General features: G+C 35.6%; 2 protein-coding genes across 4 annotated transcripts; both read left to right on the top strand.

Moving 5' to 3' along the window:
- Positions 1-1,913: 1,913 nt before the first annotated feature.
- On the top strand, positions 1,914-5,066 carry LOC117637417 (probable mitochondrial import inner membrane translocase subunit TIM21). 2 transcript variants are annotated; one of them, XM_034372301.1, is made up of 10 exons: positions 1,914-2,059; positions 2,194-2,315; positions 2,401-2,466; positions 2,559-2,577; positions 2,825-2,988; positions 3,167-3,345; positions 3,461-3,509; positions 4,146-4,265; positions 4,438-4,641; positions 4,888-5,066. In XM_034372301.1, the coding sequence occupies exons 1-9, from the start codon at positions 2,056-2,058 to the stop codon at positions 4,609-4,611; spliced, it is 897 nt and encodes a 298-aa protein (XP_034228192.1). In that variant the 5' UTR covers positions 1,914-2,055; the 3' UTR covers positions 4,612-4,641; positions 4,888-5,066. The 2 variants fall into 2 exon arrangements, with proteins under 2 accessions (XP_034228192.1, XP_034228190.1); XM_034372299.1 differs by lacking the exon at positions 4,888-5,066 and having other exon boundaries at positions 4,438-4,832.
- A 3,017-nt stretch (positions 5,067-8,083) lies between these two features.
- LOC117637416 (myosin-6-like) lies at positions 8,084-21,203 on the top strand. Of its 2 annotated transcripts, XM_034372297.1 has the most exons (39): positions 8,084-8,429; positions 9,283-9,411; positions 9,587-9,730; positions 9,900-10,045; positions 10,133-10,289; positions 10,434-10,492; positions 10,584-10,743; positions 11,051-11,200; positions 11,291-11,427; positions 11,532-11,678; positions 11,846-11,947; positions 12,418-12,475; positions 12,556-12,657; positions 12,948-12,985; positions 13,111-13,237; positions 13,358-13,528; positions 13,612-13,743; positions 13,831-13,940; positions 14,053-14,113; positions 14,280-14,457; positions 14,622-14,827; positions 15,063-15,182; positions 15,506-15,604; positions 15,877-16,089; positions 16,244-16,383; positions 16,576-16,687; positions 16,761-16,805; positions 16,905-16,988; positions 17,115-17,285; positions 17,564-17,719; positions 17,857-18,045; positions 18,298-18,423; positions 18,575-18,645; positions 18,727-18,826; positions 18,970-19,026; positions 19,443-19,499; positions 19,966-20,046; positions 20,174-20,256; positions 20,679-21,203. In XM_034372297.1, the coding sequence occupies exons 1-39, from the start codon at positions 8,427-8,429 to the stop codon at positions 20,791-20,793; spliced, it is 4,536 nt and encodes a 1,511-aa protein (XP_034228188.1). In that variant the 5' UTR covers positions 8,084-8,426; the 3' UTR covers positions 20,794-21,203. The 2 variants fall into 2 exon arrangements, with proteins under 2 accessions (XP_034228188.1, XP_034228189.1); XM_034372298.1 differs by lacking the exons at positions 8,084-8,429; positions 9,283-9,411; positions 9,587-9,730; positions 10,133-10,289 and having other exon boundaries at positions 9,985-10,045.
- Positions 21,204-23,876: the final 2,673 nt, after the last annotated feature.

The raw sequence follows: 23,876 nt of genomic DNA, 5'->3' as shown, positions 1-23,876 counted from the left end.
GGTTTGACAACCAAAGCCTAACAGATTTATTGGTTAATTGTTGCTGCTCTGCATCTTGGAGAATAACTTGGGTCCTCATCAAGGCATCACGTAGGCTATCCCGGTTGTCCTCGACACCCAAGATATGAGCAACCTTTTCTAGGGCTGGGTATGCCAATATGTCAAACATCACTTGCAAAGCAGGGGATAAAAATATGTCTGCTGCTTCCATTTCTATCAGCAACAATAGCAAAACAAAACAAGCCTGAGATGATGAGAATCGTTGAATTTGGATCTAGATCTAGATCTGGAAATGGAATGGATCTGAAAAGAATTACAATTTGGATGGTGACAATAGTTGGCTTTAGAGGGACTTTCAAAAGCCAGCAAATGATAGAATTGTTGGAGTTGGTCTGAAAGACAAGTGGAATTTCAATTTGGTTGATCAATTAACCCATGAACCCTAGACTTTAGAGAAGCCAGGAAGGTTGACTTCATGACAACACAGAACTTGCTAACATTTGAAGTCATGCCCACTTGGATTCAAAGTTTAGTAAGAATGCTGCTAAATGAACTTTAAAATTAACTGAGTACACCCTAATATTTTAATTAAAATATAAAATTAACTAAGTACACCCTATTGAACTATCAAAAATATCATTGGTACACTCTAATACTTGTAGCATTATTTTATAGTTGATTTTCAGCTTTATTTTTTTAATAATGTTTATAAATCTTTGACTTTTCATATGGATTTATGCTTCTACTAAAACTGTTGACACTTTTTTTGCAATTCTAAGTTCTTGCAATCACCACCTCTTTCGTTAATAGTGATTTTTTATGCATGTTTCAGTTATATACAACTATGCTACTGTGAAATTTATTTGTTCTCAACTTTCCCAACCTCTCTAGATGGACTATTCGTAGTTGGAAACCAATAACTTGTATGTTGTATGTGAATTTACTGGTGTAAAGTGAATAAGAACAAGTGAAATTTCAGGCATATCATCTCTGGTTTGCTCTCCACCTTTTATTGTTTGTTACCTCTAAATACAGGAAAAATATTTGAGAAAGATCTCCGGATAAGAATGCCAATACACATTTTGTTGGGATTCAAGCTCGTATCATGTTGCTTTTATTTTGATATATGCTAAATAAAACTGGAATAATATCTCTGCAATGTACTAATAAGAGGCCAATTCATTTGTGTCCTTCCAAAACTGTTTTCTAATGGCTTGTTCTAAGCCCCACATTGAGGTGGACGTGCACGAATAACAAGACTTTTTCCCCCAAAGCTAGTGCTCTAAGGTGTACTTTTGGTATCCACTATGAACATAGAAAGAGAGAGACAAAAGGATCGATTTTGAGAAATATTAATCTTTTTATTGTTTGCTAGTAATGAGTTAAGATTCTCCTTCCTCGAAGCGGTGGCTTTGTTTTGCTGGCCAAAGTCTATGGCCAGAAATCAACTTCAGCCTCTTTTTTTCGCTGTCTCTGGCTGCACTCGCGGATCACAAAGATGAGAATCAAATAATCTTTTGATTAGAGTTGAATATGGTTAATATGGTGTACTTATTAAAATTATATTTGTTTCACAATTTCATATATCCTTTTTGGTCATTTTATATTAGGATAAATCAGTAATTCAATATATACTTTTGTAGTAGAGTGTACTCAGTTAATTTTAGGGTTCATTTAGCGGCACTCTTTTGTAAACATGCCAATAATATGTGTGCTCTTAACATAAAGTGATTACTCTTTTTAAAATCAGCATGTTAGCAAGCTATTTCTTAAATAAATAAATAAATAAAATAAAATAAAATCAATAGAATCCCAAGCATTGAGGCCCATCAAAAATATATTGAGTCCACCAACTCAATTCTAGCCCACTTAACTTGCTTGGGTTTCAAAGTCGGATTAACCCGACCCGTTTTCATAGGCCGAAACCAATCCCCCTTAGCTCCGGTTGAGGGTTTTAGACGATTGAGGAGATCAACAAACTGAACAAAGCTAGGGCATCAACCTTCGACACCAGAGACTGAACCACCACACCTTCCGAACCTTACTTGAACTACGATGGGTATGCATACGTTTCCGATTACTTTCATGCATTTTCTCGGAAACCAAACAAGAACACAAGTTTTTTTCTTTTCTTCAGTATCATTTTTCAAATGGTTTATTTGATTTTGCATCGGCAAAACTTTTGGTTTTTAGGGTCATACAAGTGTGCTTTGGAGTTATGGAGAAAAAAGCAAACAGATGTTATTAGGGTTTTGCCCAAGATGAGATTGTGGGGGTACAGAGCTTTCCACACAGAAGAGCCCAAGCCAGATCAGGTTTATGTTTTGCTTTGGCTAGAATTTCTACGTTTCAGAGGCTTCAATTTTATTTAAACTAAGTTGCTATCTTATAATGGTGCAGTTGCTGGCAGTACTGAAATCAGGATGTGCAAGTCAATCTACTGCTTCTGCAAACCATTTGACTAGGGTGAGGTAATTGTGTGATATTGGTTTTTATCATTCTGTTTCTCTTAGCACATTGCAAGCTGATTTTTTTTTTTTTTCCTCTGAATTCTGCAGGGCATAGCTGGAGCTGATGGTTAGTGACTGCTTCGCAAATTCATATAACAGATATGGTTTATTTGGCTTAAGTATTACAACTATCTTCTGTTGGTTAGAGCATCTAAATAGTTAATGGATAAACACCGGGAAACATTTGGGCGCTGAAAGTTTGTATTGACACTTGAAAATCAGTGAGATGTACTGATCTACTGGTGTGAAGTCGGGAAAGTTCTTATAGTGGTTTATTCTTTTGCACATAATTTCTATGCAATCATGCTTTGCAGGAATTCCTGTTCTATATGGAAGGAAGTGCGCTAGAGAGTTAATGTCTACTTCTTGGCCACAATTTCAACCCACAAGAAACTATATAGCAAGTTCCAGCATTCCTCAATTTTGTAGATCCATTTCATCAAAAGCTTCACGGCAACCACGACAAAGTCCATCTGAGGTTTGCTTCTGAACTGATTTTCTAAACTTTACATGTGCATTCTGTTTGCATGTTTGTGACTGGGTAGTTTAACCATGCGCATTCTAATTTTCTAAATTTGATTTTCTCTTGATACTTTTTGTGAACTCAACTTTCATACTTATTGGTATCTTGATTCTTTAACTATTTACTTTTCCAGAATAAGAAAGACTTATCTACTGTAGAGGATCCTTTTGATGCTCCTACATACAACATCCCAGAAAAGCCTGTGACATTTGTAGAGGGAGCTTCCTACAGTGTAGTTATTCTTGCAGGGCTTGGAATTGCTGCTGCCGCAGGATATGCTGTCTTTAAGGAGCTTATTTTTGAACCGAAAGAGTGAGGAGACAACAAACCTTACTTTATTTTTATAGTTAAAATATCTTATAAGGTTGTAAATTGAATTTTTGAGTTCTTCTATATTACTCAAAAATGACAACATTGTCTTTGGCAGGTACAAGATCTTTAACAAGGCTCTTAAAAGGGTTCAAGATGATGCACAGGTTAGTTTATCTTTATTTTTTCCTCTAAAAGAAACAGGGTAAATAATTTCTCTTAATTCTGGACCCATGGTTTCCTAAAAGGGGTTGGGACTTATTCATCTGTGTAATGGCCATGGACCTTGAAAAGATTTTAAATTTGTAATAGCAGTGGCAGTTTTCTTATGGCCAACACTGGCATTAGTTTTATGTGATGTGGGTAGGCAGAAACCTCTAGTCTCTAAGCAAAGTCTAATACATAATGTATATAATAATTTACTGCCAATTAGATAAAAAAGTTTGGGTAGGTTAATGAACATTTTCCAAAGAGGAAAACCCTACATAGTACCTATCAATGCATAAAGTACATGTATGAACACCTTACACCTCAAGCCTTAGATGTGCTAGCTACAATTGCATGTAATAACTACAATTTCATATTGGACGGCGGGTTATGCTGATATAATTATTCCTGGGTGAGGAATTCATTTCAACTTTGTGTGCAGTTCATGGAATTTATGGACCATGATCGACCAATATCTGTAGGCAGTCTGAATTGAATTCCAATCAATATTACAGATAATCCTCTTTGTTTGTATGCATGTGAATATTGAGCTGGCAATGTTGTGGCTCAAATGACTTTGATCTTTTCTTTATCAGGTTAGGATGAGGGTGGGATACCCTATTACAGGGTATGGTCAAGAAAGTAGAAACCGTGCTGCTCGCCAACGCATTCCCAACAGAATATGGCATGATGAAGAAGGGGTAGAGCACGTAGAGGTGATTTCCCATTGCCCTTTTTGTTTGTTATTTGAAGCAACTTAACCAATGTTATTTGCAATACAAATCAATTCCCACTCCCTCATTTTGAATTTTGTTATTAATGTAAATGATCTCTCATAATTTAGAGTAGAAATGTTAACTTACTGCTTGTATGACCAATTGATTGTAGGTTAATTTTTATATACGAGGGCCTCATGGAGCTGGGAAAGTATTTGCCGAGATGTTCAATGACCAAGCAGACAAGCAATGGAAGTACACATATTTGATTGTTCAGATACAAGCACCTTCCCCAGCACAACTGATTTTAGAGTCTTATCTGCCAAGTTATAACGCAGCCAACTAGTCATGCTCACTTCTGTACCCAATAGCGTGGGTAGGATATTTAGAGTTAGTCCTGTTAATAAGTTTTTGTTTTACCTCTAATATCCTTGAAAACGGTCGAGCTTAAACTTGCCCCTAATTTTTTCATTAATAGTATTAAGCTTTATTTTTCAGTCTCATTTTTCTTTTATCAACTCACATGAGAAACTTAATAAATTTGATCCCAAACGTTCCGGTTTTTTATTTATAAATTTTGTAGTATCAACTAACCATATGTTGTTTCTTCTTCTTTTTATAGAATGCTATTGCTAGATAGGGTGAATGTTGCTGAGATAGGATGAGATTGAACCATTCAACATCTTCATTCTACACGCCAAGTGATTTCAGCAGGGAAAAGTTGAAATGCTTTGTTCCTTCCTACTCAAATTTTTATTGCAACCATCATGCTGTCATGTTTATAGGATTCACTTTTCTCCATCTCCAAGTTTTAGATTTTTATATTTAATACCAGATTAATCAACTAAGTATACCTTTATTATTTTTAATAATCGGCTTTAGTTGTTCATTTCCCTATTTGTCGTGCTGTCATGTTAGTTAACCTTACAAGGATTGGAATATAAAAATGTTCAATGCATTACTATTTTGCATTATTTGTTTTTGAGAAGATTAGATTATTACTTTATATTGAAGTGAAAATGTTGAAAAGGTTTGCTTCAAAAGATATCAAGTCATTATACTATCAAGAGACGTTACGTTATTACCTTTCTTATTCCATTCTAATTTTTTTTATTGTACGTTTTAGGCTTGTTTTTTCAGTCATAAACGATATTCTACTTTTAATCTAATCTATACTACAAGGAGCATAGTGAGAAGTGCATTCACTCTTTTCAATTTGGTTAAGTCCATATCTGAATACATTTTAGCCCTCTCATTCATACTCATTCGAGAAGAGACAACAAAATCGATAATTTTCTTGTGTTAAAAAAGATAATTTGAGAACGGTTTTTTTTCTTCTTTCAAGAAAAATGGTGAATTTGTTTATATTTAAAAAAAAAAAATAATAATTAATTAGTTTGCCCCCATTTCAAAAAAAGGACAAAATTAAAAGAAATAAAGCAAATTATTGCAATTTGCAATCTTCCAATTGATTCCGTATGTCATGGCGGTCTTTATCGTCCACTTTCTCGAACACTATTGTAGCCCAACGGCTCTGATTGCACCGCAGCTAGGCTCCTCAGATCTCTACCGTTATTTTGTTGTCCCCATTAGATGATGACATTTTTCGTTCTGCACGTCCTAAAGACTCGCAACGTGCTCACGAGTTTTTTTTCCTGCCTTGAGAGTTAAGACTGCAATTTAAACCCACGCTCACATACTCACGCGCACCAGTTTTTTTCTTTAATTTCGTTCTATTGTCTTCCTACTCCTCATATATATTCTTCAATTTGGATGACATATTCAAGTGAAAGGTTCATTTTATATAATATTTCAATGACAATTTTTTTCCAATTGTTTTGAAAGTCATATGGAGTCAGTAGTGGACCTAAGATTTTGCCTATATAAGATCTTGGTGAGCCGTAAACTAAATTGCTGAAATTAATTTTTGCTATTTAGTGAACTAAATGAGACTTTATGGAGGTCCGAAGCTATTAATAAGTAGTGTTCTTAACCTATTTTGTTGCATAAATATAATTTGGCATTTAAAACTTGAGAATCTCAATCAAGTGTCGGACAAATTATCACAATTATCCTTGAGTATGTCTATCAACGTATGGAGTCAATAATATCATAATATTCATTTATATATTCTAAAACTTATCTCTCTTTGTATTTTCTACTTTAAATTCTCATATAGTTTTGTTGATATAAGTTTATTTGAGAAACGACCCAAAAATATTTTAGGTTGGAGACAATATGGTCAAAGCTAAAAGTTAGGTATTTTTCTTCGAATTTAAATCTGGATAAAATTTAAGATTTTTTTTTGAGTTGTTATACAATATGTGAGTTTTTAAACAAACAAAAAAAAAGTTTATGGCGTTCTTTCATTTTTAATGGATTTAGACGGTCGTTTAAATTAAATCAAAGTAAATTATCGTTCGGATGGTCATAGTTTTCAGGTTCATGTAATTTACTCGATAAGGAAAAAAAAATTCATGTAATTAACTAGAAATGGAAAAAAGGAATTTATGCAATTAACTAAAAAAGGAAAATTGTTCATGTAATTAAAGGAGGCGCGTGGCCCGGTTTATTTTCCTTCCGATATGAGATGGCCTTAACAGCTACGTGGCTCCTTGTTATTGGCCTTCCTTATGTTTTCTTGTAATAATTGTTGACTTTAACCAGTTTAATAGGTTTACCTTAACCTGAATATTCTCCACATATGTTGGGTTTTAATGCCGTCTTTTAGCCCTAATATTTTTCCACTCCCAGAACTACCCACAAATTTGACATATTATTACGAAGTTAGCCTTCTGGATTTTCAATAGTTTTCTTTTGGGTTTTTTTTTTTTTTTTTTTTTTTTTGGGGTTCATAAGCCATCAACACATAGCAGATTCTATAAATGGTATAGTTATTTAATAAGGGTAATTTTGTAAAAGACAAATTCATAAAGATTATATGTAGGAGTAGGACAAGGCACATTTATGCATGTCACATTGAAGAATTTGTGCACCCTCACAAGAAGTTTGTGACTTGCAGTTGAGAAAATACCCAAAAAAAATTTAAAATTAACATTTAGTGATGCCAAAAACACATTTGGTTCATACATCATGTAGATGAAGGAACATGGAGAATATTTTAGAGAAAAAAAAGGCAGCCTCTGATATGTTTGAATGAGTTACCCTATTTATTCTTACCAAATTTGTTTTATGAAAAATATTTATCAAAAGTTAGTATATTTATCACAACATTTACTCACAGTTTCATATTATGTTAAGCATACATAGTAATTGAAAATGACTTTTACTTTAATGCTAAAATTCCTGCATGACAGATCAGAGGTCTCATGTTTGAATCCCCATAACATCTTTGTTGTGTGTGTGTGAAACCTCATTTTCCTATAGTTTATACTATCGCTTATATTTTAAAAATATAAAAATTCTCTACCATATGCTCAAATTTTTAGTGGTCTATGTTAACCTTAAATTTTTGGTGGTCTATTTTTTAATTGAACAATAATATAGTGTGAATTTGTAATAGGATCAAATTGACAAAAGAAAAAAAATAGAAAACATTTGACAGGTTGGAAGAAAAGTAGGTTGACAAAATGTGAAATGAGAGTTTACCGCCTCCGCGATTCGATATTTTAAGGTAAAAAGTTCAGACAACGTTGTGAACTCAAGCGGGACCGGGTCTTAAATTACGTAATTACCGTCAAGATCTAAGGGTAGTTTCGGAAACTTAAGCGACTTGATTGGCGTTTTATTTTTGTTAATTAAATCCTTAATAGCAAGTTAGTAACAATTATGTTAATAAAACTTTGAGACCCGAAAAAATAAAACCAAAGTCCAAACGAAGTTGGATAGGCGGAGGGAAGTAGCAAACAAAAGACAACAAAGCAACACAAGAACAAGAGAATCTGCTTGAACAGCAGAAAGGGGCTTAATCTCTTCTTCAAGTTATTTGGGTTGTTGAAGGGTTTAAGCTTCTCATTTTTTAATTTCATTTTCCATTATTTTTATTTTTGATTTGTTTCAAAGAAATACCAGCAAAGATTGTAGTGGAAGGAGGAGAAGTTGGAAACTTTGTTGCTGAATTTGAATGGTCTTTATTGGGGAAGGCTGGGAGTAGATCCAGAAGCAAACCCAAGTCTCTGATCCGATCAGTTCTCTGTTTAAATGGTATTTATATTTTGAATATTTCTATTGGTTTTTTGTTTTTGTGTATATTTTATTCATTTGGAGTTCTGGGTTGTCATTTTTATATTGAACTTGTGGATGATTTGATTGCTGTCATTGGTTTACTTTCTTTGTGGACTGATCTGTGTTTGGTTTGAAGTAGAAAAGAAATTTGATTTCCTTTCGTTTGTGTCATTTTGTCTGGATAGATGCCATTAAGATTTGTTCATTTATACTGTCATATTGAAATGCCCATCTAGATTTAGTGAGCACCTGTTTCGAGCTTCATCTTCAGTAGCTTTAACATGTTGGCAACACTGTTTAAAGCCTAAGAATATATTTGATGACAGTGAGACTTTTGTAACTCAACACGGTTAGTAATTTTGGATATCAGTTTTTGGGGGGTGTTCATATGCAATAAGCTACTAATGGTCTGGCCGCAGATTACACGACCATGACTAAATCAGTCACTGAACAACAGATAGGTTTTGTTGGGTAGCAGGAAAATAGAGTCTTGGAATTGGAACTGGATGCCCTTACTTGAACTTATTGACATGGTTGCTTTTGTGTTGCCAGTAATTTGGAATTGAGTTTGAACTTCAAAGGGTCAAATATTCAAACTATTCCATGCTGAATATGGCTTATAAATTGATTCTCAAGTTAACATATACCAATTCTTCTACTTAATTCTGACGTTTCCTTGGTTTTGAAAATTGAAAGAAAATCTTTCCTTTGCACTTTGGGTATTGTTGCTGGTACTAAGTGGCACCTGTCGTATTTGTTTGTTTGATGATGCTCAGTTACCATTCTAATAGTTCGCTCCATATGTTAACAAATGAGACTCTTTGCTTTTTAGGCTGTTGCTATGAGTTTAGTGGTTGGATCTCTTGTTTGGTTGGAGGACCCCGAAGAAGCTTGGATAGATGGTGAAGTTGTGGAGGTTAAAGGTGAACAGATCAAGGTTCTCTGCACTTCAGGGAAAACGGTGAGTGCATTTATTTATTATTCACTATGTTTTCGTGCATGCCATTGTCTATTAATGATTTTCTATGTTGAACCGTTGTTCACAATTATTTCTTGTGTCACCTCTGCCTTTAGCTTGTTCTGATATTTCTGTTGATTTTGCTTCCTCGCTTTCTCCATTTGGGTGGAAACTGCAGGTTGTTGTTAAAGCTTCCAATATCTATCCTAAAGATGCTGAAGCCCCACCCTGTGGAGTGGATGATATGACAAAGCTGGCTTATTTGCATGAACCAGGTGTTCTAGATAATCTACGATCAAGATATGATATCAATGAAATATACGTAAGTGTTCAATAAACTTAAAAGTTATGCCATCTCAAATCCTTCTTATGTATGTATTCAATTTGGTTTGTTGGTGGGGTGGGGACGGTCAGGTTGTGTGTGTGAGCTTTTAATTTATCCTTTTAATACATGAAAGCCAATGATCTAATAGACTAAACATTGTTTCCAGACATACACAGGGAACATTTTGATCGCCGTGAATCCTTTTAGAAGATTACCTCATCTTTATGATAGTCATATGATGGCACAATATAAAGGGGCAGACTTTGGTGAACTGAGCCCACACCCGTTTGCTGTTGCAGATGCGGCATATAGGTACATTTTTGCATTGTAGTTTGTTTATTTTTTTGTTCTATCTTCTTGTCCATCCAACAATGAAAAGGTCCATTTGTTTGGTTACAGACTTATGATAAATGATGGAATAAGTCAGTCAATATTGGTTAGTGGAGAGAGTGGGGCTGGTAAAACAGAAAGCACCAAACTGCTTATGCGCTATCTTGCTTACATGGGAGGGAGAGCTGTTGCTGAAGGGAGGACTGTTGAGCAGCAAGTGTTGGAGGTACCAAGGATTAGAACCTCAATTTGTTGGAGATGAGAAGTCATAAGATTCGATACTGTTTTTTGTTCCAAAACTTTTTTATTTTTTATCTTTAATTTACCATCTTTATGACATGAGTGTGTTCGGGTTTCTTGTGACTTTCAGTCAAATCCTGTTTTAGAAGCATTTGGAAATGCGAAGACTGTTAGAAACAATAACTCCAGGTAAATGCTCCCATTTCCCATGCCATGAATTTTGTGTATACTACATTTTTTATTGGGTAATACATTTATTTGCATGTTGTGATTTCTGCAGTCGTTTTGGTAAGTTTGTTGAGCTTCAGTTTGATCAGAGTGGGAGGATCTCCGGAGCGGCTATAAGAACTTACTTGCTTGAAAGATCACGCGTTTGTCAGGTCTCCAATCCTGAGAGAAATTATCATTGTTTCTACATGCTTTGTGCTGCACCACCAGAGGTAATGAATCTTGGCTTTCTTGACCTACACTTGTTTTATGGCAAGAGTTATGAACCTTATGTGCTGCACATTTAATCCTAATATTTCTATGTCCCTCAAGTGAATGGAAAATATCTTAATGATCCTGGATACAGACCTGAAAAAGGGATCTGATTTTAGTGTGCATGCAGATTTCGACACAAAAGATATATGTAGAAGCTTGTTTTTTTCACAGATCTTTCTTTCTTGTCATGGCTTGAACTGTACCAAGCAAAGTTCCAGGTTTCTTTTCTTACAGCATAGACTGCCTTTTCTTTGTCATTTGCAGGATGTTAAGAGGTACAAATTGGGACACCCTAAAACATTCCATTATTTAAATCAATCAAATTGCTATGAGTTGGATGGGGTTGATGATTCTGAAGAATACATTGCAACAAGGAGGGCAATGGAAGTTGTTGGGATGAGTTCTAATGAACAGGTATAATGTAGGGAGTAGCTTCAAATGATAATTTATCTTTTTAAAATAGCCTTGAATTTTTAATTTCTCTTTGCTTTCTACTGCAATTAGGATGCAATATTTCGAGTTGTGGCAGCAATTCTGCATCTTGGAAACATTGAATTTGCAAAGGGAAAGGAAATGGACTCGTCCATGCCAAAGGACGAAAAATCTTGGTTCCACCTAAAAACTGCTGCTGAGCTTTTCATGTAAATATGGAATTTCATTGACACATTGGCACACAATCGGATGCCCTTATTTCAAGTTTGGCTCCCCATATGTTTTAGCCTTATCTTTGATACCTTTTGTTCAGGTGTGATGTGAAGGCACTAGAAGATTCTCTATGCAAACGTGTAATTGTAACTCGTGATGAAACGATAACAAAATGGCTGGATCCAGAAGCTGCAGCCGTCAGTAGAGATGCTCTGGCTAAAATTGTGTACTCCAGGTTGTTTGATTGGTAAGCTTCCTTATCAGAAGAATTTGAATGAAGATATACTAGTGTGGACCTTTTTTTGGTTTTACTGTTTCCTTTCTTCAATTTGGAACCATAAATTGAAATTTTTGCTGTTTCTGATTGCTCTGTGATTTTATTTTATTTTATTTTTGTTGTTTTCTTTTGTGCAGGCTTGTAGATAAGATTAACAGTTCAATTGGTCAAGACCCTCAATCTAAGTTCTTAATTGGGGTCTTGGACATTTATGGATTTGAGAGCTTCAAAACTAACAGGTGCTTAATCAGTATGTCTTTTGTTTTCATAATTGACATGAAATAGTTTTGCCGAGTGAAGAAACATCCCCATCCCCTCAATAGCATGTGATTCAGATGCAAAATAGTTGGATATCATCTTTCATCAGTTATTTCCAAGGTTTTATACTCTCATAATCTGACCAATCCACTGGGCTCTGGTGAACACTCTAGATTTCCACCAGAACTTATTGAGGATCATAAATTACTACTATTAGCATAATGTTATTACAGTGTCACTTGTTCAATCTCCTGCTCTTGTGGTGATCACCTAGGGGTTGGCCGGAAGTTCCACAAAATGACAGCAGGACATGGTGGTCCTACTGTCTGTGAATCCACATGATGCATAGATATCATTTGATTTACACATGCTTAGAGTGTGATGATCCATTTTTGGAGACTTGCTTGCTGGGGTCTTTCTTCTGATGCTTACTAGCTTATGGATTTTGCAGTTTTGAGCAATTTTGCATCAATTTGACAAATGAGAAGCTTCAACAACATTTCAATCAGGTTTGGGACTTCCTATTATCCATAGTATCCTGTACATTTCTTCAGTACATCTATATTGATTGTATTATTTTGTTGGGCAGCACGTTTTCAAAATGGAGCAAGAAGAATATACAAAAGAAGAGATTGACTGGAGTTACATTGAGTTTGTTGACAACCAAGATATTCTAGATCTAATTGAAAAGGTAACTACTGTCTAACTCTGCATAAATTCCTGACTAACTTTCTTTAGTGAATTCTTATGTTTACAGAAATTTGACATTTTCAACATTTCTGTATTTATTTTTCTTTGCCACTATTTAACACCATATATTGCTGTTTTTCTTTATTTAAAGTTTGATGATTATGTTGCAAGTAGATTTGTAATTTTTTTGGTTATAAATAGAATTTTGCACATGTTATTTTATCGACGATTATCGTTTAGTAATCTTTATAATATTCTGTAAATTTAAAGTTTACATATATCTGATTTCAGAAACCTGGTGGCATAATTGCTCTTCTGGACGAAGCTTGGTAAGTGACAGTCCTTTTGTGCCACATGGATACCCGTGACTTACCATTGTTTAGTTAAGTACTTTTTGTTTTTAAAATTAGACTGACCCTTTTGCTGTGAGATAACCGAGGCTTGTATTTTGTAGTATGTTTCCAAGATCAACACATGAAACATTTGCCCAAAAGTTATATCAGACATTCAAGAATCATAAGCGCTTCACTAAACCAAAATTATCACAAAGTGACTTCACAATTTGCCATTATGCTGGGGATGTAAGTGTACTTGTTTGTATAGAGACTACAATTACTGTTAGTTTTAGTTCACATTATGTTTTAATTATAGAGTTTACAATCTTAAATGTTACAAGTAACAAGGTTTGATATAATTTGCAGGTCACTTATCAAACTGAACTGTTTCTGGACAAGAACAAGGACTATGTGGTTGCTGAGCATCAAGCACTTTTGAGTGCTTCAAATTGTTCCTTTGTCTCAGGCATGTTTACCTCCTTAGTTGAGGATTCATCCAAGACGTCAAAGTTCTCTTCAATTGGTTCTCGGTTTAAGGTCTGACTAACTAATAGTCCTTTTAAGGCAAATGATTTGTTTATTGGCTTGGATTATGAACACCTCTTTTGTGCTTTATGCAGCAACAATTGCAACAATTGCTTGAAACTCTCAGTTCTACTGAGCCACATTACATACGCTGTGTAAAACCCAATAACCTTCTTAAGCCAGCAATCTTCGAGAACAAAAATGTTTTACAACAACTCCGCTGTGGGGTAAGGGAATGTTGACATCTTCAGGTTGCTTTCTTCCTATAGTGTTGTAATTAAGATCCCGTGCATCTGTATATGGTTTGAATTCAGGGGGTCATGGAGGCAATCAGGATAAGTTGTGCTGGATATCCTACTAGAAAAGCTTTTGATGAATTTATAGACCGATTTGGCCTCCTTGCACCTGAAGTTTTGGATAGGAGGTCTGTTGCTTTTTTGGGGAGTTGTAAATTTTGATTGGTCTTGTTAGTTAGATTTTGAGGCATATGTCAAAGGTCCTAATTTTTCTTCTGTGCTTATGTTATATCATGGCAGTACTGATGAGGTCAATGCTTGTGAGAGACTTTTAGAGAAGGTGGGCCTAGAAGGCTATCAGGTAATTACTTGATCAGTTGATTAATTTTTCTTTACAGTTTGCAATTCTAAGTTTGCATGATACAAAAGTGCATTATTCTTATAAAGAAACATTGTCACTGTGATACTTGTACATTTGTTTTGTGAATTGGTTTTTACAATATATCTTATATTATTCTTGTTTTCAGATTGGTAAAACAAAGGTCTTCCTTAGGGCTGGCCAAATGGCGGAATTGGATGCTCGTAGAAGTGAGGTCCTTGGAAGATCGGCTAGTATTATTCAAAGGAAAGTTCGTTCTTATTTGGCTAAAAGAAGTTTTGTTCTGCTCCGTATTTCTGCAATACGGCTCCAAGCTGCTTGCAGAGGTAAATTTGTTATATGTTTTTCAAGTTTTTAAGTTGTAGGTTAGTGCTTTTTTCTATTGAAACCTACACATAATTGTTGTGATGTTTTGCTTATATCATTTGTAGGACAACTTAACCTTGAGACTATCGCATAATTGTTGTGATGTTTTGCTTATCAATTGTAGGACAACTTGCTCGACATGTCTATCAGGGCATGCGGAGAGAAGCTTCCTGTCTGATGATCCAAAGGTATTTGCGGATGTATCTTGCTAGGGAAGCATTCAAAGAATTGTATTGCTCCGCTGTATCTATTCAGACAGGCATGCGAGGGATGACTGCTCGTAATGAGTTACGCTTCAGAAGGCAGACCAGAGCAGCAATTATCATTCAGGTAAAATGATTTATTGAGAAAATAGATCACCGTTTTAAAAGTTTTTAAGTTGTTTGGTTTATTTATGTTTCTCTAGTTACACATGAATTGCCAATACCTTTTTTCTTTTATAGTTTTGAACATGTTTCAACGAGTTGTTTAAATGTCTAGCATTCCTTTCTATTGCCATATCTGGCTCAAATATTTATGGTTTCAAGTTTCCTTTAAAAATTTAGAATCACTTTGGTAATTGCAGAGCCAGTGTCGCAGATTCTTGGCACGCTTGCGTTATATGAAGACAAAGAAAGCTGCAATTACCACACAGTGTGCTTGGAGGGGAAGAGTCGCTCGTGCTGAACTACGAAAGCTTAAGATGGTAAGGAGCTCTCTTTTTATTTTCTTTTCACAGCAGTTCTTTGGCTATGGCTATGTCCCGATGAACGTATGCATCATTCATTTAATGCTTGAGGATATAACTTTGGACATTTTAGCTAAAGGATGGTATCTTTTGGAGCTCTATATCCACACGTCATATATGGAGCCACATAAAGTTTCCATGTACTATGTAGATAGGATTGTTTGTCATGTTTCTTTAAGTATGTTTCCCTTCTGCAGCAGACTAGCAGTTAACTTTGTCATTGTCCACTTTTGGCAATTCAAATTCAGAGGGTCTCATTTCTTTATTGTATTATTATACAGGCTGCAAGGGAAACAGGAGCCCTCCAAGCTGCCAAAAATAAATTAGAGAAGCAAGTTGAAGAATTGACATGGAGGTTACAACTGGAGAAACGCATGAGGGTAAGCATAATAATGAATTTAATAGAACTTGTTTCAGAGTACTGGGCATGTTCATTGGCATTTTGGGGTGAGCAAAACTACTTTGGGTATGGTATTTTTGTTACACTGTGTGTCTCATTCGAATATGATGTCTACTGGAAAGTGCACTGTGGATACATCAAACAAAAAAAAAACAAAAAAAACGAAAAAAATCTAGGAAAAAAAGGACAATAGCTAAATGTGTTTGCCAATATTTTGATATGTTCTCTTTTTGAATATTCTGCTACTTGTAGGCTGACTTGGAAGAAGCCAAATCACAAGAAAATGAAAAGCTGCAGTCTGCTTTGCAAGATATGCAAGTTCAATTTAAAGAAACTAAGGCAATGCTTGAGAAGGAACGTGAAGCTGTAAGAAGAGCAGAAGAAAAAGTTCCAATAATTCAGGAGGTTCCAGTTGTTGATCATGCCATGATGGAGAAGCTCACCAATGAAAATGAAAAACTTAAGGTAAGGTGCCCAAAAGTATACGATGTACGGTTTGTTCTAGACTACTATACTTTTATATTGAGACTTGATATAGCAAAAATGTACAGTGAGTTTGGGGGGAGTGAACTCGTGCATTTCTATTTGCTGATGTCTTGCTTATCGAAATGTGTTGCAGGCTTTGGTGAACTCACTGGAGAAGAAAATTGATGAAACAGAGAAAAAATATGAAGAGGCAAACAAAACGAGTGAAGAAAGGTTGAAGCAAGCTTTGGAGGCAGAATCACAAATTGTTCAATTAAAGACTACCATGCAAAGGTTATTTCAGTGAAGCTTCTTTTGTGTGATTAAGCAGAAATTCTAATTAGATCGATAGTACAGTTGGAGCATAATGTGCTAATTGGACTGCGTTACACTTACACTGCCTATCATTCAAATTGCAACCAGTCATGCTCTCTCTCTCTCTCTCTCTCTCTCTCTCATAGCGATTTTTGGTACTTTCATTCGCAGGCTTGAAGAAAAATTTTCTGACATTGAATATGAAAACCAAACTCTTCGGCGGCACCAGCTAAGTACACCTGTTAAAAAGCCACCAGAGCATCCACCAACTCTGGAACCTCAGGTATCACTCACTCACTCTCTCTCTCTCTCTCTCTCTCTCTCTCGGTCATTGAGTTATGTTATTCATTTTACAGAGAGTGGAAAATGGTCATCATGTGAGCGAAGAAAACAGAGACAATGTAAGTTTACTTTTTTTTCCCTTCTGTTTCCATCAATATTTCCCCACATAGGTGCTCGCTTTTCCTATCTTTTGGTAATTGAAAGACATGTCTTTTCAGGAACCACAAAATGCAACACCAGTGAAGAAGTTTGGGACCGAATCTGATAGCAAGTTGAGGAGATCAGTAATTGAACGCCAACATGTATGTTCTTAGTACTACAAAAATCCTTTGAATCCCCCTCCCCGCGGGGGTGCTCTGTGTGTGTGTGCGTGTGTGTGTCTTGGTAGGTTGGTTTCATTTAACGTCATGCCTGGTACTTCTCCACAGGAGAGTGTTGATGCTCTTATCAACTGTGTTGTGAAAAACATTGGGTTCAGTCAAGGAAAGCCTGTTGCAGCCTTTACCATCTACAAATGTCTTCTCCACTGGAAATCTTTTGAGGCTGAAAGGACTAGTGTATTTGATCGTCTCATTCAGATGATTGGTTCGGAAATTGAGGTAACTGATCAATGTTGTTTCAAACTAGACCTAATTTACTAGATTCCATCTAAAACAAATTTACTTTCAAGTATCCTATCTTGTCTCAGCGTGACATTTATTCAAACCACAAGGAAAGAATAATCATCTACATCCAGGCCATTATCACAACTCATCTGATTGGAAAAGACAGAATGCATGGTTTAACGTTAAATGGGATAATTCTAAGCAGGAGAAAGATGATGTAAAAACATGCCATTTTAATCAATAATGAAGTGATTTGTCTTTATTGATTCCAGAACCAAGACAACAATGATCACATGGCTTACTGGTTGTCAAATACATCTGCATTATTATTCTTACTCCAACGAAGTCTAAAGGGTGCTGGTGCAACTGGGGCAACTCCACACCGGAAGCCACCTGCTCCAACATCTCTCTTTGGGAGGATGACCATGGTATCCAAATTCTTTTTCTCCTTTTTTTTTTTGGTTTGTTCTTTTTAACTCATACTTTTTCTGAGCTGCATTATTATGTTGACTTATTTCTTGCAAATTTCACTCCTCTCTTATTTAATATGGTTCTGTAATTGCAGGGTTTCCGCTCATCCCCTTCTTTTGCAAACCTTTCTGCATCTGCAGTTGATGTAGTACGCCAAGTGGAGGCTAAGTACCCAGCATTACTTTTCAAGCAGCAGCTTACAGCCTATGTGGAGAAAATATACGGCATCATTCGAGACAACTTGAAAAAAGAGTTGTCATCATTCATTTCTTCGTGTATCCAGGTATGCTGAGTTTTATTTAAGCTCTTTATCTCACTGGAAAAACGTCTTAATCCTACCAAGAGGGACTGTGGCCCTGATACCATTTCTGATATCCATTCACTTGATCGTCTTGTGTGGTTTTGGACTTTTGAGAATCTTTTCCCTTACCTTTCGAATGAGTCTGTCAATTAAATTTGTTTCCTTTATCCTAATTCTTTACTTTTATGTTTTCACTTTGAATGCTTTTTTCATCTCTAATGGTGATATATATAGGCACCAAGAACGTCAAAGGGCGTACTAAGATCTGGGCGGTCCTTTGGGAAAGATTCTACTGCGAGTCACTGGCAGAGCATTATTGATAGCCTTAGCACTTTCCTTAGCACATTGAAAGAAAATTTTGTAAGAAACTTATAACACTTTTTCTTTACTATGCTTTACTAGTTTGGGTAATGCCACATATTTTACTTCATGTATTTTGTTGTATTTTATTATTTTCTTCATCATAATGAGCATACAAATGATTTTATCCTTATGATTCTGGGGTTTTCAGGTGCCTCCTATTCTTGTCAAGGAGATCTTCACTCAGACTTTCTCATATATTAATGTACAACTATTTAATAGGTAATTGCTTGTTTACTCTTTGGAGTTTCTATCATTTTTGCTGAAAAGTTAAATTAACTCTAACATGTTATTCTATTTTAGTCTTCTTCTACGCCGTGAATGTTGTACATTCAGCAATGGGGAGTATGTGAAATCTGGATTGGCTGAATTGGAGCTATGGTGTTGTCAAGCAAAAGAAGAGGTGCTTCTCCCCCTTCTTTTTGTAACTTTTTCAATTCATCTCATGCCAGTTTGGAGTGTATCTCCATGGGGAGATGCCACAATGTGCACTAAAATTTATCCTTATTTTTTGACTTTTCATAACTCCATCTCCATGGATTCCAGTATGCAGGCTCATCTTGGGATGAACTTAAGCACATAAGACAAGCTGTTGGTTTCCTGGTAGGCTTATCCACTTTGTGTCAAGAGAAATATATATTAGTGTTACTTTGAGGTCAATGTGGTTATTTTAGATGTGATACATATACCAATATAGCTAATGCAGCAAAGTCCATGTTCCCCATGAATGACTGACAACTTAGCCGTTTCATACAAAGAAGTGAAATTTCTCTCAAACTTGGTTGTGCTTAATTAGGGAAAATAATTTAACATAAATGTTATTCATATATTGACTTGCATTGGCCAATAAGATACTGTGAACCACACAATTGTAGTCCAACAAGATACGTATTAATGTCCTGTATTTGTTCTTGTGTTACTAAACTCCATACTGTGGGGTCTTTCTCATATATTAAAATTTATATCATTAAATCTTTTGCTGTGGAGCTTACTTGATCTTAACTCACATTGATCAACAGGTCATACATCAAAAGTATAGAATTTCTTACGATGAAATCACCAATGATCTGTGCCCTGTGAGTCTCTCTCTCTCTCTCTCTCTCTCTCTCTCTCTCTCTCTCTCTCTCTCTCTCTCTGTGTTGTGTGTGAGTGGAATTCGTAGGGATACCCACATTTTGATAGAAGATGGCCTAATAATTGATCATTGGTCCTTAGATGTGCATAAAAACTGAATATAATTTGTTTAATAGGACCCAAATAACTGTTTTTACTTGTTTTCCTGTGATTATAGAAATCCTGTTCTAGTATCTGCAAAAATTTATCGTCATTTGTTTTCCATACGGAAGGTGCATGTGGTGATCCCATGACCAAATATGATTTGATGATCTGAATTGGTCCAGCATGGTCGTCAGACACATACATACACACACTCCCACACAACCAATAATCTCTCTCTCTGTCTGTCTCTGTCTCTGTCTCTGTCTCTCTCTGTTTCTCTCTCTCTCTCTCTCTCTCTCACATATCAACACTTTGTTTCTTCAGATCCTGAGTGTTCAACAGCTGTATAGAATATGCACTCTCTACTGGGACGACAACTATAATACAAGAAGCGTATCTCCAGATGTAAGTTCGTCTATGACGATTTTTCTTTTGGTCGAATGACGATATCTTCTTTAGTTGCAGTGTCTGGATTCATACCGTTATCCAGTGATTTTTGTACGTAACGACTATCATTTCTTTCATTTTACAGGTAATTTCCAGTATGAGAGTACTTATGACCGAGGACTCCAACAATGCTGTCAGCAACTCATTTTTGCTGGACGACAATTCCAGGTGGGGTCTCTTTTTCCCTGTTCATATGTTCTCTGTTAATCCGGAATAGCAGATCCTTGAACATGACCCCAGAAACTACTGTTTCTTGGAGTAGGGTTGTTTATAAGTTACTGCTATAAGATAGAGCGAAGGAAAATGACCGCACAAAGACATATACCTACAAACTTGCATGCATGCACACACATGCCTCGGGGTAAATGAAAACGGGCTATACTTTTTATGTTTTGTTATGCATATTATGATTTCATTATGAACAATGCTTTGGCCCTCCTTGATTGTTATATTACAAGCTACGGGGTAAAATTGAAACTGTCTAATGATGCAACGCTTATTTTCTTTACCTAGTTTTCATTTTCCCAGTTGTAGCCATATAGGAAAAATGGGCACTCTGAATTGCTACTAATCCATGCTTCTTAATGTAGCATCCCCTTCTCGGTTGATGACCTCTCTACGTCCCTGCAAGAGAAGGATTTCACGGATGTCAAACCAGCAGACGAACTTCTTGAGCATCCTGCCTTCGAATTTTTACATGAGTGAGGTTAAGGATACTTGGTCATGATTTTCTCGTTTTCTTAAGGTAGGAGTAGTAATTCAAATTCTATTGCATTTGTTGTTGTAAATCTTTCTTTCTTTTTTTCTTTCCCTGTTTTATATCCATGCCCCTTCTGTAAAATTGTTTATTTATTCTTTTATTTGGGCATTCAAAATGTAAAATCCTCGTCATTGAAAAGGGGAAGCAATACATGGAAGTGGGTGCGTATTATTTTTTCATTTTTTTCCTTTGTCTTTGTTTCTTCTGCCATTCTATGCAGGAAGATAGATAATAGGTGTATACTGTCTTGTAGTGTGGTGGCTGAGCAAATTGCTATCTCCACCAATTTTTTCTTTGTACAAAGAAACAATATATACAACCATTAATACATAATTTTGAGATGTCTTTTGGCTGAGATTCTGGGCAGTTTCTGCAGTGTATGGACAATTTTATGCAATTTCTGACTTTTCCTTTTTTTTTTTTGGCTCAGAAAAAATATTACATCCCAATTCCATTTAGTTGCAAAACCAAATTCTATGTTGGAATTTTTACCAATTGTCACAATGCGTACCATAACATGATTGCTACTGTATTTGCAATCTATGGCATATAGATCATGCAAAATATGTACAATAGTTCAATCAAGGGAAGATAAATTATGCAAGGCACCATTCCATCCAAGATCGATGTAAGCAGACCTCTTCATTGCTTGATGAGAGAGAAAAACATAGTTGTATGTATACAGCCGCTTAGGTTACATATTTGTATACAATCGGTTAAACCTAAGAGTTACTCAATTTCCACTTACATCAACAACATCCAAGACTAAAGCCATCTTTGGCATCACTATCTTTGACTCCATTATTTCTTTTCCCAATCTCTTCACCTGTTTGTTTCTTTCTATACCCTAATCCAAGTCAAATCCATGGAAATCAAGAAAGAAAAAAACAAGTTGATAAAATATCTAATTTTGGCAACATTGACTCGTTAAAACAATAAATGTACGCGGTCATGATCTTGAAAATCAAAACAAAGATTGATTTTGAAATGGAAACACAATTTCTTGTGTTCTTCCTAGCCATGAGGCTTTCACATGGCACTGACCAAACAACTTCACCTATTTCACAAGGGCCTTCTTCACTATGCCCTTCTCAATCACAAGAAAGTCCTCATTTTCCTCCCTAGCCTCTGGACCATCTTCCCCAAAGGACCCCTACTGGACCACGCTACACACACACACATATATATATATATATATATATATTTCAAACCAGTACAACCGTAAATCCAAATAAAATTCATTGATTTTGGGGGTCCAATTTGGCCCTCCATCAGTACAGCTTGCAAAACTTAGTCTTATTGGAGCAGATTGGACACAAATTGAGAGGATTGTGTGTTTTGGATTGGATGTCAATAGGGTTTATGTCGGTTAAGCTTCATCTGACTCATCCAATTTAACACTCTGGTATTTGGTCCCCTCAACATTTCTCTATCTAATCTCTCCTCCTTCTGCCACTTGGAAATTGGATAAAAACCACAACATCGTGTTAAGCATGCAACAAAATCCTATCTGGTATTGGTGAGTTCATTTCTCTGACATGTATACACATTAATTCAAACTATCTTACGACAGATAATTTAATATGTTATGTTATCAAATTATTATGATAAACAATTAACGTATTCAAATCATATTTGAATGTCGACCCTGATAACATTAGGGCAGTGATCCGTGATTAGGGGCTGGCTACTGTCTAATTGACATCATAATTTTGTTCAAGCCCAATAAAATACAAACAAATGAGCATCATTTGCAAGTTTTTGCACCCTATACCCCAATCTTCCTCCAAAGTCATGTACATTCTTAAATCCTTTGACTCTACAATAATACAGATTTCATTGTCTGAATCAAACAAAAAAACTAGGTAGCCGACGTGATCATTGTCATGAAATTCGCAGTCATAAATAATGTACTCTAAATTTGTCCTACTTGGGGATGAAGATGAATTGATGATGTGGACCAAATGAGAGAAGTCCGAGTGAGTCATCACTTTCCTTATCGCACATCAAATGCACCCAACTTGAAAACTCTCTTCACAGATCGTCCCTTTGCTACGATCTCATCATATTTGTTTCAAGTTTATGGTGTGCGTTGGATTGGTGGATTTACTTGGACTTAAAATTACAGTTGGAATAGAAAGTTCAGGTAAATGCTATTGTAATGAGTTGTTTATGCGTATGCATATACGAACACGAGTACTACTAATTGCTAATTGATTTCAACTTTATAATAAATTTCACCACTACTTATAATTGACAATCATTTATGCGTACATGACTCATTGACAAAAGTAAAAATAGGGCATGTTTACAAGGTATTTTTAGTTGTACATGTTTTGCACCTTAAAGGAGGAGCATGCTACTATTAGCGAAGCCATTAACAAAAGAAGCCAACTGTCGTCCTATTTGATGAAGAATCTGACAGCTGACAAACCGCTATTTGGACAATTGTCAATCAACTGCAGAGCGATCAAGGTTTTAAGCACGAAATGCTTTTGTTAGTAGCACTTGTTGTTACAAAAAGCACTTGTTTAATTTTCCGATTAAGAAATAATGGTTTCCCACAAGAAGAAATTAGCAATAATCATATGGATTATGGAGATTATTATTAGTTGGTCCAAAAAAAAAAAGAAAAAAAAAAGGGTTTTGTAGGTGATGGGGTGGCCGACTGTTTGCACATGTCATTTGACTAATTTCTCACTAACGGTCTCATTAAAGTTATAATCGGCTGTTCCATGTGGTCTCATGTGTTTGAAAGAATCCAGATCTCTTCTCTCTATCTGGTCAAACCCTCCTCCATCCATGACGTAATATGGTAATCTAATCCCTAATTATCTCGTTAAGGTCACGTTAGGGTTTTGCTTTGTTAAACCTTGGTGATCATGTTCTTAATTGAAGTCCTAAGCTACTTGTTGATCAGAAATATTATTTTTATATTTTTATAGTAAGGTTTCAGTTATTGTAGTTATAAAGTTAGTTAACACAAGCAGCGAGCTTAAATGATTTTGTTCAAACCAGAATCAAGATA

Source organism: Prunus dulcis, chromosome 8 (assembly GCF_902201215.1).
Source record: "Prunus dulcis chromosome 8, ALMONDv2, whole genome shotgun sequence".
NCBI classification, from domain to species: Eukaryota; Viridiplantae; Streptophyta; class Magnoliopsida; order Rosales; family Rosaceae; genus Prunus; species Prunus dulcis.
This window is presented reverse-complemented; position numbering and strand designations above follow the sequence as displayed.